Source organism: Camelus ferus, chromosome 15 (genome assembly GCF_009834535.1).
Source record: "Camelus ferus isolate YT-003-E chromosome 15, BCGSAC_Cfer_1.0, whole genome shotgun sequence".
NCBI classification, from domain to species: domain Eukaryota; kingdom Metazoa; phylum Chordata; class Mammalia; order Artiodactyla; family Camelidae; genus Camelus; species Camelus ferus.
In genome coordinates, this window is record NC_045710.1 from 53,107,518 (window position 1) to 53,122,875 (window position 15,358).

General features: G+C 56.7%; 1 protein-coding gene across 1 annotated transcript in view; it reads right to left on the reverse strand.

Moving 5' to 3' along the window:
• Window positions 1–15,358, reverse strand: part of SFXN5 (sideroflexin 5) — a 113,972-nt gene that overhangs the window by 13,757 nt on the left and 84,857 nt on the right. The window contains 4 exon segments of the mRNA XM_006176113.3: window positions 4,430–4,547; window positions 9,963–10,048; window positions 12,092–12,121; window positions 12,123–12,208. Of these exon segments, the coding sequence (XP_006176175.2) occupies window positions 4,430–4,547; window positions 9,963–10,048; window positions 12,092–12,121; window positions 12,123–12,208 (320 nt within the window).

The window sequence follows — 15,358 nt, forward strand, 5'->3', positions numbered from 1 at the left end:
CCCTGTGAATATGGACGTGAGCTCCTCGTGAAGGACGAGGGCTGCGTGAGGGCACTGGAATGTTCCTACTGATGAATTAGCAAGGAGCCACCTGGGGCTGAGACTTGGGCCGTCTCATTTCACAGTGCGGTGGGGGTGGGCTGGGGAGAGTTATGGAACTCTTCTGTGGGTACAGAGCCCACTCCATCATTACCAACTCTGGACCTTGGGCAAGGATACTTAACCTCGATGTGCCCCAGTTTTGTCATTTGTAAACAGGAAGTCATTTTGGTACCTCAAGTCCAGGGTGTTATTGACTACTCAGTGGGGTTCCCGGCCACTGCTTCTGCCCTTTCTTGACAGCTTTTCTTCCTCCCACGACAACCGCAACCCCTCCTTGGCTTCAGTTCCCCCCACGCTCCGAAGGTTCCATGTCCCCAGCCATGATCTTTCCCCAGAGCCAGAGACACACACATCACCCTGTCTAGGCAATGCCCCTTGATAGTCAGTAGCACCCTGGACTTGAGGGGCTTCAGGAGGATTTAATACAAGGCACGCGGGGTTCCCAGCACGCCGCCTGGCCTGCTAGATCGTTAGCAAATGGTACTTATTATTATTATTTGCAATTTCAATTTTCAAATTAGCACTATTTTAACAGACAGAAAGACCAATTTGAAAAGAGCAGACAAAATTCTCCCCTGGGGATTGAAGAGGGGACTGGAGTTCTTCCTTCAACCTCTGGGGTTAGTGGGCTGGAAACCCCGCGCCAACCACTGCAGGCCAGCCATTCTAGGAACCAGTTCCTAAACTCTATCTCCAAGTCACCTAATTAATTAATTAGTGTTCCAGTGATTACTCCTGTTGACAACCTTGGTGGCACTTGGCAAGGTTGGGTCAGGCCAAGCAAGTCCAGGCTTATTGTGGCAAATCCCACTGGCTTCTGGGATGTGAGACATGATCCCCACGTGGCAGAAGCAGCGCCTCGTTAGAGAGAATTAATTGGGAGGTAGAATGGGGGAACGAGGTCCTTTCAGCCAACTGGCTGATGGCCTTGGTGCCGGGGGTCACAGACAGGCCTCAAAACACCCCATAATACCCAGGCCCGCCTGTATCCTGCTGGGGTCGATGTAAGTGAGGAAGGGGCTCTGAAAAGCACGTTCCGACCCTCCTTTCCCAGAGAACAGGCTTATTACAAGATCACTGTATTCGTCCATTCTCGAGAAAGGCTTGAGTTGCAGCGAGAGGGACGTCGGTTAGACTAAGCTAACCAAAGAAGAACTAACCGTCTGTTTGAGGCAGGCAGTGGGGAGGGAAGAGCCTGCACGCTGACTCACTTAGGCCCGGGCTGCTCGCTTAGACCGCCTCTCTGCTGCCACAGCTGGACGCCCAAGTCAGTGGGCTGCGGCCAGGCCTCCATTATTTGACCCAGAGGAACACGGGAGCTCCTAGACTCTGTCCCACCCCAGGGAGGCCCCAGCTTCCTCCTCCCTCCGCTGCTCCAGGCTGGGCTGAGGTGGTTGAGTAAGAAGAGAAAAGTCCCGCAGAGCAAGCCGATGCAGCATTTCCTGGGAGCTGTGGACTGGGAGTGGGCCTCAGCGCTTTCCTCCCATATCAGCACCTGGCTTCTGTGCCTTTGGGCTGGACCCTTGGCTGCTCTGGGCCCCTACTTCCTCAAAAGAGCCAAGAGGGTGGTAAACTGGACGACCCTGAAAATCCTTCCAACAGAACAGACTCCGATTCTGTCCTGGGGTTTCTCTGCCCCGGGTCCTTCCCCTGTGCAGACAGGCAGAGCTAAGAGAGCTACCCGAAGCTTCAGATCACGGTGATGCCTACGGGCACATGGCGTGCTCTGACTCTCGCCTAGAACTGCAGACTCAGCCTGATGGTACAAAGAGATGCCGTGGCTTTGGGGAGGGGGATGCCAGGACCAGAGTGAAGTGCTCTCCATCCCATCTTCAGACTTTCCAGGCAACCTGGAGCCCTCAGCTCCATTTGGAGTCCCCAAGCATCAGGATACAGCTGTTCAGCTCTGGGGGTGAGGGGATGGATGGGGAGGGGTACCCCTGGCCTCGGGGCAAGGCTGGGCCCTAGGGGAGTGAGGATTCTGCTGGCACATATCACACAGCAGGCTTCCCATCCCAGTGTGCCTTGGCTTGGCCCCAAGACAGGAGCCCCATCCCATTACAGTTTCTCCCTAAACTCGGGCTCAGTGGAGGAAGGTGACTCCAGTCTTCACTCTCCTAAGACCAGGGCCTGGAGGCTGGGTCACTACCTCCTGCTCTAAGACCCTGGGTCTCCAGTCCTCACAGTCCAGGTCTAACACCCCAGGCCCCTTATTTTCACCTTCTCTGACTTCCTTGGAGGAACCTGCCCCCTTCCCACCACCTCTGCTGAGCAGGGTCAGTCCTGCAGTCACAAATTTAGAAATGCCTGCCTGCAGCCGCAGCCTCCATCTTCCCATGAGTTCAGTGACTCCAAACACCGTGGTCATTCTTTGACCTCCTTGGGTCTGTCTCTGCACCAAACCTTGCTTTTCCCAGTCAGTTTGCTTGCGCCTCTTCATCCCCACCCAGCTAAGACTCTGGGGTATTCTGCTCCTCCTGAACTCTTACCAGCCCCCTGAATGCCTCACCCAGCCAGACAAAACTGGAGCAGACCCCAGCACCTGGGTAGACAGGCCCCACACCACAGAGCTGTGTCCTCCCTCGCCTGACCCCTGGCGCTGCCCACTAGGCACCCTGACTTCCTTGGTCTGCTGTTTCTCCCTTCTCCCATCTGAATGTCTCCAACCTTCTCCCTAGTCCTCCAGCCTGTGACCTCCCCTTCCCACCCTCCTCCTTCCTCTCTGCTTAACACAGGGGCTATCAGAACAGCATCCATAACCTCCCCATCCTGGAACTGCACCCCCTACTACATCTGCCTCCCCTACTAAAGTGGGGGGGTCTCCCCGACCCTGGGGAATCCTTTGAACCCCTCGTCTGTTCTCTGCCGCCCCCACCTCATGGACTTTGCTCTCCATTCCTCTCTTCCAATGTCCTTCTCTCCTGATGCCTTCCCTTTGCATTTATGCAATGCCAGTCTGTCCCACTTAAAAAGTGTGAAAATAAACAAATAAAAGCCTCTCTTGATCCCCCATCTCATCCCAGCTGTGGGTCTGCTCTCCTTTTCTCCCCAGCGCCAAGCCCTAGCCCACGCAGGTCAGCCTGCCACCCCGTTTCCTCACCCCTCAGCTGTACCCCAGCCCTCAGGATGGGGTTTGCCTTCGCTGCCTGAGACATCAATGCACACTCTTCAACCTCCCGGAGCTTGACCTCTTGGGAGGATCTGACCCGGTGGACACCCTCCCTAGTCCAGTTCCACTTGGCTCTGTCCTTACTTCCCTGGCCACTTGTCCTCGGGCAGCCCACCCCCCTCCCTGGGCCTCTGTTCTCCACAGGATCCTTGGCTGGTCCCACCCTTGGTCCTGGCTTCCATCACTGTTTCATGCTGGCGGACCCTACTTCTGTCCCTCCAGCCAAGGCCTCTCTCCTGGACTCTCAACCCAAAGCCAGTCCCCCACAGGGCACATTCCACAGGCTCCTCCCTCACACTGGCCCCTCCTTGCCTCCATCTTGTTAAGCAGTACCTACATCTGCCTGGTTGCTCCAAACCAGAAAGCCTGCTGCACATCCTGCCGACTCCCGGTCCTCCCACCACACGCGGCTCTTCATCAAATCCGGATGGAGCTGCTGCCTAACTCTCCCTTAAAGGACCCACTCTTCTCCATGGCCACTGCTAACAGCCTGGTCCAAGCCGCCATCGTCTGTCACTGGACGCCCATCACTGCCTCCTGATGGCTCCTTCTCCTCCAGAGCTCCAACCCGGCCTCACGAGGCAGCCATGGGGACCCTTCAGAATCAGGAATCTGCGGTCCTGCTTTGCACAGCCCTCCTGGTGACTGTTCACCGTCTCTGCGTTGGCTTCCAAGATCCCAGCACCGAGTGCCCCAGGCCCCCTTACCTGGCCCACCTCATCTTACTCTCTGCTCAAGACGCAGACTTTCCTCTGAGGGCAGCTGTATGACACCTCCCCTCAGAACCTTCACACCAGGTGACCTCAGCCTACATGTCCCCTTAGCCCCTACACACCTGGCCAATCCTTCAGGCCCCATGAAATGCCGCTTCCCTCCAGGCTCCAGTTTAGGCTCCTTACTGTTCCCTCCCACGCCCAGCCGAACTTCTCCCATCCTGCCACTCCTCACCCTTCTCTTGCTGGTCCCTGTTTCGTGGCTGTGTTCACTGCTTGACCCGCAACTCTGAGAGGCCAGAGCATGGGCCCATCTCTTTCACAGTTCTAACCCCAGTGCCTCGCCCAGGGCTAAGGAATCAGCGCTGAGTAAGTAAGTATTTGCTCATAAATGACCAAACCGCAACCCTCCCTGTCCTGCCCTTAAGCCCCTCCCTCCACTGACCTCTGACATCTGTGGGAAGAGGCTGATGGCCAGCAGCAGGGCCAGGCCACAGGCTGCCAGGCACAGGAGGCTTTGCACGGGGAGGAGCAGCCAGGGGCGCGCCTGCAGGAGAGCCGTCCTGTGGGGGAGAGAAGAGGGGAGCCCGTGAGACCCAAAGACAGGGTGACTGGCCGCTAGCCACCACGCTGGGTCCCACTGAGTCCAAGGGCCAGTGCCAGCCCGTAGCTAAATATTTGTGGAGGAATTCTGTCTTTGGGACCTTCCCCTGTGGGCGTCCCACTCCCCAGGCCCTGCCCTGAAGGCTACTGCTGGTTGAAATCTCAACCATAAATCATCAATGAGCACTTGCGGGGCACCCACCCAACTTGGTGTCGAGCCCTGTGCAAAGAAGGCCACCTGTGGGGAAGACCACGGGGGGGCGGCGACACAGCCGGGGAAGATGGTCCTTGAAGGCAGCACATATTGAAATAGTGAACAGACCACACACACATTCACGCACACACATGCACACACGTACACAGCCAGGAGGGGATGATCCTCTTCTGGGTATGGGAACAGAACACACCCCACTGACCACCTGGTCAGTTTCTATCCATGAGCCATGGAGAGGGGCAGTGACTTGCCCAAGGCCAGGGTCAAGTCTGTAGGAGGCAGGCAGGGCTGCCACCTGGACTCCTGACTCCCAACGAGCACTGTCACTGAGCTGCTCCAGCTCCTGCCTTACGGACCCTTTGCCAGCTTCATCACCAGCTCACAGCGGGCACCCCTCCCCATGGCGAGCATCACGGGTAGGATTCCTGGGCAGGGGAGAGAGGTCTGAAAGCCTCCCCCCGGGACCCTGGGTCCCCCAGCCCCATGATAAAAGCGGCTCTCCAGGCAGAGGGGAGGCCACAGCAGCTGGCAAGTCCGCCTTCACTGTGTTGTCCATCAGAGCTTTTCATTCTGTGTAATCCATCGAGCCCTGGTCAAGACCACCAGGCATTGCACTTGGTTTGATGGATTTGCCAAGGCACGTTGGGCGGGCACTAAATGTGCCCTCCGTAAGCGTCAGCCTTCATGGGACTGGCTCCTGGTGTGAAGACGGTACAACCGGGGCTCTTGCCCCCTCCCCTTCCGGGGACAGGGCCTTAGTGGGGTTGGGGGCTGGCAAATCCCGCAACACCTTCACCTCCTGGGACATGAACCCCAAGAGCAACTGGCTCTAAGCAGACAGCAAAATTTGGAGCAGCAGTTCTCAAACTTCAGTATCTAGGCAGCTGGTTAAAATGCAGAATCCTTTACCCCTGTGAGATGCCGATTCTGGTGGTACTACACCTGGGAACCTTCTGTGAGTCTAAAACAGGTGACCCCAGACCACACTTCTTCAAAACTCTGGGCTGGGATGTTCCTCCTAAGGTAACAATAAGATCCAATTACTTGTAAATTCTGTTCAAGTGAAAGGCCTGGACACAGTTAGTGCTCAGTAACTGTATGTTAGTGTTGCTGTTGTTACGGGCAGGTAGGAGGGCGGATCCTGGTGGCTGGGCTGTCCTGAAGCCCTCCCTGCTGGCCCAGACCCCAAGATCTGTCCAGCTGTTGAATTAGGCCTGAACTGAGCTACTGGGGGGGGGGTCTTGCACAGGACTAAGAGCAGAGGGACAAAGGTGCCTAAATCAAGCTTAGGCCCTTCTGACCTCCCCTCTACCGTGGTCCAGATGCCCCATCATCTTCCAGGTGAGCCTCACGCCCCCCTCCCCATGGACTCAGCCTGAGGCCTTCTGGGCTCCCACGGGAGTCATGCAGGGGCTTGGAGTAAGGCTGAGATGGGTCCTGAGATGGGTTTCAACTCAGGTCAACTTCTCCAGCAGGACTAGGAGATGAGTACTCCTGCCCCAGTGGCAGTGAGGGGGACCAGCACACTGGGAATGGAGGGGAAAGGAGGGTGTGGAGTCCCTGAAGGTACAGTCTCGAGGGTCCTGGAGGGAGGTTCCCTCCCTGGCTGGTGAGGGGCAGGCCAGGGGCTCATTCCGTGGGGACACTGGACAGAGCTCCTCCACGTGGAGCTGGGACTTTGGCTCCTCTCCCCGGGTGGCTGGCTGAAGCCCCCACTGTGAAGGGGACCCAGGAAGCCCCAGGCCTGTGCTCCCCACTCAGGAAGGAGGTGGGTTCAGACAGCAGCCAAACAGGAGCTTCTGAAGTCCCGCCCAGGCGGGAGAGTGAACACAGCAGGACGGGGGAGGGGAGGAGCAGAGGGAGATGGCAGGGAGGGATTGGAAAGGCAGCTGGGGGAGTTAAAATATGCAGATGGAGAGATGTGCGAATGCCTGGGAGAGAGGAAAGACCCGGATGCCAGGGAATGAGGGAGGCTGGGGAGCAGCCTCAGGAACCACCGTGGAGAGCGTGGCCTGAACCTCGACCCCGCTGAGACCCACCTTGGGGGTAGGGCCGGTGAGCTCCAGGGCCAGGGCCAGGGATGCAGGGCTGTGGGGAAAGAGAGCTCCCCACCTGCCTCTTAGTTGGGGGGATCATGTTGTGGGGGCTGCTCTCCGAGCCCTGAGTCTAAAACCAGCTTCCTCCTCAGGATGTTGGAGCTGGAGTGTGAGCCCTCGGCCTGCGGGGAGAGTGAGGGGAGGTTCCGTGTGTGCAGCCCCCCAGAGGGAGGCCCTCCCTGTAGACTGGGGAGGATAGGGTGGGGGTTGCAGGATCCTTGGGCTTCTGACTTGAGACTCTTCCTTTCCGTCGGGGAGCCAGGGACACCTGAACACACCCTCCCACCTCTCCTGTCCTAGCAGGAAACCCAGGGACCTCATGCTGAGAGATCCTCCCAAGAGGAGGAGAAACTGAGGCCGGGAAGCCAGCCGGCCCAGCCGCAACCGCCACACAACAGCTTGTCTCCCCATTGCTGCGCATTCCCTCAGCACTTGGAGCGGGTTTCATTTTGCACTCCATTAATTTGCAAGTAGGCTGCTTTGTAAGTGTTCTTTTGTCTTTTTTCCCTGGCTGTCCTGACTCCCTCACCCAACCGGGGCTCCCTGAGGGTCCAGGGGGCTGCCTCCCCCATCAGCTTCTTGAGCAGACGCCCTACCATCAGCATACCTCCCTGCCTGGGAAGGCTAGCGGGTGCTCCGTGGGGGCCCAGCCAAGAGCCAGGGGCCTGCTGGACGGTGCGAAGTGCCAAGCTCTATCTTCGGGGACAGATCGACCAAACACAAGTCTGGCAGGAGACCCAGCAGCTAACCCGCCTCTACTTACCCGAGGGCTTCCTTGGACCCTGAGCTGAGCCAGACACTCAGGGAGTGTCTGACTGGGTGCCTGGGCTCCAGGCAGATTCCAGGCTGGGACCAGAACAATCCCGCCTCAACTCCCATGCCTCCCAAAGCCAAGTTTAAGTACTCAAACCAAAGGTACACTAACCATCACTCCAATTTTCTGCAAACCCAACACAGATGCCACAAGAAAGGCAACACAGACCACATTTTCCCCAAGCAAATTCCAAGGTTCAGAAGTCAAGAGCCTTGAGGACAGAAACCCTCCCTTCCTAATTTGCTTGGTGGTCTCCTCATGTGCACTTACAGTCACTGGCATTCGGGGACAGACTCGGTTCACCAAGGAGCTGTGTCTACAAGGCTCAGGGGCACAAAAGCTATTGCTTCCCAGGGTTTGTTTATTTTTGCAATTTCTGAAGGAGATTAATTTTCTTAAATTTCAATATTCAACATGCCATCCCCTGATCAGGTGCCCACCGCAATCCTGCACCTCCCCATTCTTGTAAAGGGAGAAAGCGATCACCCCCCCAGCTGGCTTCGACAAGCGTGCTTTGTTTCTGCTGGGCTGGGCTCTTCGACAATGACGTCCACACAACAGGCCCACCCCTTGCCCAGAAAGCCCTCCCTTCCACCCAAATCCTGTCTTGCTCTCAGAACCAGCTGCAGCCCCTTTCCTCTGGAACATCCTACCTGCTTCTGAGCCCATAATGCTCCCTCCCCTCAAGGTCACCTTCACCCTGTGCACACACTGCCGGGTCCTGCAGCTGACCTGCGTGTGGGTCACACCCTTACCAAAACCAGGCTTTCTCAGGCTATGCCCCCAAATCTGCTCCTCCTGCATCTCCATGCAGGGTGGGTTCCACAGACATGCTGATTATGTGATGTGATCTGAAAACCCAAGAGGCAGCCAGTGTGGTAGGAAGAGCAGCTTTGCAGCCATATTCCTGAGCCACTCTGGCTCTGCCACTTCCTAGTGTATGACTGGAAGCAGGTGCTATAATCTCTCCTTGCCTTCCTTCCCTCATCTGTAAAATGGGGTTACCATACTCACCCCATTGCAACATTGCGAACGTTTAATGAGATCATTTATTCATTCAACAAACATGTACTGAGCATCCGCTATGTGCCAAGAACTACGCTAGATGCTGCACAGGGCAGGAAAAAAGGGAATTTACCTGCCTCCGTGGAGGTAACATTCTAATGGAGCAGGCAGCTAGATAAAGACCCTCAGATATTGATAAATGCTGTGAGTAAAAATAAGGCAGTGTAAGTGGGGAGGGAGTCACAGTGGCCGTATTCTCGATGGGGTGGTCAGGGAACATCTCGAGGAGACGGCATTCAGGCAGAGACCTGACTGAGAGAGGACTGGGTGATGTAGCAAGTGCTTCATAAGTATTAGCTGTTATTGTAATTGGTTTTGTGGGACTAAGAAGGTCCCCAAACTGGGCAGAAGCCCCTGCCCCAGAACCCCAGATGGAGTGTCCCCAACCCCGTCCTTATCCTACACAGCCCCCAAGTCCAAAGCCTGCCTTGAGGTGCCCCCTCCCAGGCTGGACCCCCGGGGGGAGGGGGCGATCCCCTCCTCGCTTTTACCTGCACCAGCCCTCCAGGCTTCTGCTCATCTTTCTGCCCCCAGCCTGGAACCCTTCCTCGCTCCCTCCTGTCTCTTCCTGCTAGACTTACCCGAGGCCTCAGTTCCTGCCCAAACCTTGCTCCCTCCTCCTCTCCTCAGCCTCTCCTTCCAGCAGCATTTCCATCTTCATGATTCAATTCCACGCTCATTAATTAACAGAATCACTCTATCCTTGTTCTGACTGTCGTATCCCCTGATTTCTTTACAGTCAGGACAAATGTGTGTTCTCGGAACAGCCCTCTGAGGCAGGCAGGGCGGTTAGCACTATTATTTTATAAATGGAGAAACTGAGGCTCAGTGAGGTGGCTTGCCTCATGGCAGACGCCTGAAAGGGGCGCACAGTCCCCAAGTCTGGTCCTCCCACCACAGTCCTCAGATTCTGTCCTCACAACTGGTCCCCACGCTCTGCACCAGCAGAGCACATGCGCACACACACACACGCACACACATGCAAGCACACCCCGGAACCGATGGCTCCTAGGCAGGGCCCACCTTGTCCGTCTGGACATCCTTCCTAGCACCCAGCGTAGGCTCCAGCACACAGAATAATTCCAGCAGCCCTGTTGGGGGAGTCTGAACAAACCAGGCCCCTTGACCTGGGCCAGCAGGCCCCCCTTCCCCTGCCCTTGGCCCTCTGTCCTGGGCCCCCACTCACTTCTCCAGCATGGACAGGATGATTGGGGGTACCACCAGGACGGGCATGGGGAGGACCACTTGCGTCAGCGCCGTCTCCAGCAGGGCCTGAGGGGCAAGCAGAGGCTGTGGTGAGCAGTGGGGGGGGGGGGAGTTTCTAGGGGTGGGACAGCCTCCTGGCAGCAAATCCTGCACCGGAGCCCCTAGGTGTGTGTACCACTGCTAAGCACATCTGGCTGAGCAGAATAATTCATGGACTTGCTCACAAAGCTGTATTCTGAACAACAGAAAAAAAGCCACCCCGTCTTCCCAGCACGTTCATCTGAAAAGAGCAGATCCCCGTCACCTGCCACATACGAGGGAGGGGTGGCAGAGCAGAAGCGCCCCCAGGATGGGGCCTGCGCCCAGGGAGGTGCCCTGGGCGGGGTGGGTGGCGGGGTGCAGGGGCTGGGGAGGAAGCACATGGAGGACTTGAGATGCTCTGAAAACAAAGCAGGCATCGCAAGGACCCGAACAAACAGTTGGGGAGCGTGAGGCTCCCGGGGCCCAGGGAGAACAGAAATTCTGGGATTTACTTTTTTCTTTTTGACATCCCCTGAAAACAAAGATTTAGAGGATCTGGCATCTCTTGGCTCTGGATGAGAGTCTTCCTGAGTGACAAGAGGTCGGCTTTCAAAGGGGGAAATTCTTCTGCTGAGGGTCTGCTGTCTTCCCGGGGCCTGGCTCTGGGGGCTCCCTCGGGATTCCTGGGTGGGCAGGGCTCGGTCAAGGCAAAGCTCAGTGGCAGATCTGCACTCTGACCATCATGGTAAGAAGTTCTTTAACCCCATGGGCTCCCGGCCCTCAGAGAAGGCTCCATGAATGTCTTGTAACCCACGGGTCCCTGGAGTCTTTCCCCAGACAGCCAGGGCTGACAGGGCCAGGACAAGGGAAGCCCAGGGCCGCAGAAGAGCTTGGTTGCCTGCTGTTCGGACCACGAGGAGGCCTGATCATGGTCGCCCTCCCTCACAGCAAGTCCGGGAAGAGGACAGGGTGGGATAGGAGGCCAGGGTCAGGCCAGAAATTGAGGCCAAATCCTCTCTGATGATGGGCTCAGGGCTGAATATTTCTCCCAGGAACTTGAGTCCTTCATGATCAGCCTCAAGAAGGCCTGGGAGAGGGTCCCTCCAGTCTCTGGAACAGGTGCGAGAATGACCGGGGGCCCCAGAGCAGTGCAGGGAGCAGAGGACGCAGTGTTGGCTTTGGCACCCCCGAGCCCCTTGGCCCTCACAAGCCTTGGACGGGCCCTCACTTTCCCTGAGATCAGTGGGGAGGGAAGGACCAGGACCAAGAGGACTCTTCCGTCACTGAAGAGTGAGTCTCGGGGCCCCACGAGGGAGCTGAGGCAGGACAGAGGCTGGAGCAGAGATGAATGTTCAGCTACCTCACAGGTGACCGCCCTGTCCCAGCAATTGGAGGCCAGAGCAGGACGAGCCACCAATAGCCATGAAGATGAAGGCTGGAAAGCACAGGGAGAGGCACTAACAGACTGGATTTTTTTTTTTTTTTTAATTACAACTGCTAGAGTGGGTGAGGCTGGGGAAACCAGAAGTGAAAGAGGGCCTTCTTGTAACAAAATATTCTTCCCTAAACCACCCTGTGGCTTCCTGCAAGCCCGAAATCCCTGCACCTCGGCCACACTAACTCCCTAGTGACGCATCACCTGCAGGAGTGCCAATTAGCACAAAACCACAAAGCATTCGCTGCCCAGCATCCTCTTCTTACCCAGGAGGACATGAAGGTCCCAGGAGCAGGGCCCTAGGTCCCGGGGAAGGGAAAGAAAGCTCTGGGGGGGTCTCCTCTGCCCTCACCAATTAACAGATCAGAGAAACCTCTTCCTGAGGGGCTGGGACAAGAGATGGGCACATTTCACAGCGGTGATGAGAAGGCCATTAGAGAGAAGAAAGGATGATCAAGGGGCAGGTGTGGCTGGGGCCAGACCTGAGGCCCTGGGCTCATACACATGGGATAGGGGCGGAGTGAGGAGTAGCGATCACGAGGACGAAGCAAGGGCGCTGTGGATGGAAGCCCTGTGGAATGAAAATGCTCAGGAAAAATCAACCAGAGCCCCCCCCCCCCCCGGCCTGCCCCCTGAGCCCTGGGAAAACCCACATGTCTGGCTGCGATCCTGGAGGAGCCCACGCAGGTTGCCATCACCGTCCAGGACATCAATCCCCTCCTCCAGCTCCCCGTACCGCATTAGGACCAAGTTGCAGATATTGGCACTGGCTGGAGAGAGACAGGGGAGCAGGAATGAGCGGGGAGGGTGGCATTCTACCCTGTGAAGACCACTGGGCTCCGCCCGCAGCAAGCAACAAAGGTGTTGAATCAACGCCGAGTCTGTGTTCAGACACAGTCCTTGAAGGTGTGGTTCTGTTGCCCGCTTGCCTATCAGCCTGGTGAGGGGCCTTTGGGAACCTGGTGAGCAAAGGTGGAAAATGACCAGTGTCGGAGAGGAGGGGGAAACTGTTCGGGGCTGAGAGCGGCGGTTATGAAGGAACCTGCCTTCCACTCCTCAGGGGCAGCCCCACAGGCAGGCAAAGTGGAGGCCTCTCTGGGAGGCGCTCTGGCCTGAAGATGCATCCTCCACTGGTGTCTGATGTTCCACTGTCAGCACCTCAGTCCCTAGGGCTGCCTTTCTGGGCATCCTCTTGAAATGCCAGCCCCCTACATTTAGCCCCTCGCTCCTCAGAGTGGATCAAGTTCCCAGAGATTTGCTTTCCTGACAGCAGGTGCCAGAGCAGGCAGGAACCTCAGTGCTCACCCAGCACCACCCCCTCATCATATGGATGGAAAACTGAGGCTCGGAGGAGGGGGGGTGACTTATCTGAGGTCACGCAATGAAGTAGGACCGAGCTGAAAGGCTACAGTGCCTAATCCTTTGGATACACAAATGGAAGGGCTTGGGGCAGGAGAGGGGGGTGGGGGTCAGGCACAGTAAAGGCATACCTTCTGCGTTCTTACTTCCGATGGGTGGGTTTCCTCCTTTGGCCACGCCTCCCCATCGCAGCTGAGATCATGGGTACCTGGACTGAGGGGAGGGCTCCTGGCTCCTTAGTTAAGCACAGAATGCCAGAGTTGGGGGGGGGCTCCCATCAGTTGGTGACTAGCACAGGGAGCCTCTTTCGGCTCCTCTCCCTTGGGCTTCACACGGCTAGGCCAGAGCCCAGGGCGCGGTGCGAGTGCTGACCTCACCTGAACTCCTCCGGCCCTGCTCCAAGATGGAAGTGGGGGGACTCGGGGGTGGTGGGAGGGTGGGGAGTTGGGGGGGTGACAAATGTGGAGCCCGCCTGCTTCACTCCTCCCCCAAAAGCGCCTTGCTGTGTTTAAAGTTTTAATTTTTGCTAATTAATGTCAATTAATTTTGTATAATGAGTGTTTAATTTTGGGGAGTGTGTGAGCCTGGGAGCGACTGCAGTTCTGGGCTGTGAACGCTGATTAGCATCAACACCTGCTGCTTCCCCACTCCCTCCAGTGGAGGGGGGAGCACCAGGGTTTGGGGAGCTGGAGGGCGGCAGGGCCTAGTGGGCAGGTGGAGAGGGAGGAGGACCGCAGATGCTCCTGGTGCCCAAGCCAACCCTGGGGAGCAGAGCAGTCCAGGGCCCTTGCAGCTGGGGGACAGGGCTCTGCAGGTGAGGGGCGGCTTGAGGTCCTGGGGTTCTTGGAGCCTCAGTCTCCTGTTTCAATAAAGTGGGGAGGTGGAATAAACAGAGGGGAAGACTGAGATGCTCTGCAGTCTTTGGAGAAGAAAAGCAGGAGACCAAATACAATTTCAAATGGATTTACAGCACATATGCCATCTCCGAGCAGCTCTCATGTTTCCACACGACACAGTCGCAGTGGGAACCACGGGCAGACCTTTTCGGCACTGATCCCTCCTGTCTCCACAGCAGGCATGCTCTCCTGTCTCAAACAGGGGCTGTCAACTGGGGCCAATTTTAGGAGACATTTGGCAATGTTTGGAGACGTTCCTGGTGATCACAACCGGGGGCGGGGCAGAGCAGGGGGTACCTTGCTACCAGCATCTAGTGGGTAGAGACCAGAGATGCTGCTAAACTTCCTACAATGCACAGGACAGTCCCCAAAACAAAGAATTATCTGGCCCAACATGTCAGCAATGCTGATGTTGAAAAACCCAAGACTTACACACATTCAGAGACTAACAGGTGAATTTGAAGTAAAGGAAGAGAGAATGGGAGCCTGGGTTTCGGGCCAGCTGGGTTTGGGGTTGAATCCTCGTCCTGTGTCTCCCCCTCCTCATCCTCAGAGGTGAGCTCCTGACAGCCCCAGGGCCCCCCAGTGCTCAAGGTTCAGAAGGGCCCCTAGAGAGGCCTTGGGATGGGGCACCTGGCCTGTGTTAGTGACACGCCCTCTAGTGGTGGCGTGAATGTACTGCATTCATCACACCCCTGGGACTGCCAGGTCCGTGGTACCCAGGAGACCCAACAAAACCACTGGAGAGGATATTGGGGTTTTCTGCCCTGAAAGGCATCAGTCTCTGCCCTCTGAGAACCTCTTCCACCGCCACCACACCAACACCAACATCAACACCATCTCAGTAAAGACAAGGCCACAGGAATGTGGTCCTGGAGAGGAGCATCTACCTAAAGCCAGGAGCCACCAGCTCACTCTGCGAACTCCACCCTCTGCCTGGGTGTAAAAGGAGGGGCTGCACTTAGTGTCACCAAGGGATCTCCGGGTGCTGGCTGAGCTCACAGGCTGGCCAGGGAGAGAGAAGCCAGGGACGACGGAGACACGTCTAGCCCAATTGTGCGTGTGTGTGTGCGTGTGTGTGTGTGTGTGTGTAGGAGACAAAGAGAAGAGAGAGTGTGGTTTTGGAGGTGATGGAGCTGTCCCAGGCTTGTGGTGGCATCTCCTGCTCTCTGAAGTTTCTGGATATGCGATGTGGCCTCAGCAGGACAGAGCAGGCCTTTGGTTCAAACACAATACCACTTGAGATGAAGGACAAGGCATGAAAGGGAGTGAGGACCCAGTCTCTCTCCCCTCCGGGACATTTGGGGATGACGGAGCCCACTTCTCATCTAAGCTGCCCAGATGGGGAAAAGACAGAGAAAACCCTAAACGCCAGAATGATGGCAACCCCAGGCTTCTCCCTTGGAACACCCACAGTTCTTACTGCCTACTCCAGTGGTGCGTGCCCTGCGATCTCTTCTGTTGACTGTGTATAACGGTTGGCCATTTATTGAGCACCTGCTGTATGCACTGGTTACTAGCCTTTGAGCAATGAGAGCGCCAGTCTGTTTCAGGGGTTTCACTTACATGATCCCTTCCAGAACTTTCAGGTCTGCTGTTTTCCTTTCAAACCTTCCCAGATCCCTCCCATCGCACTCCAGGGAAGTCCAGCTCTGGAGACACAGA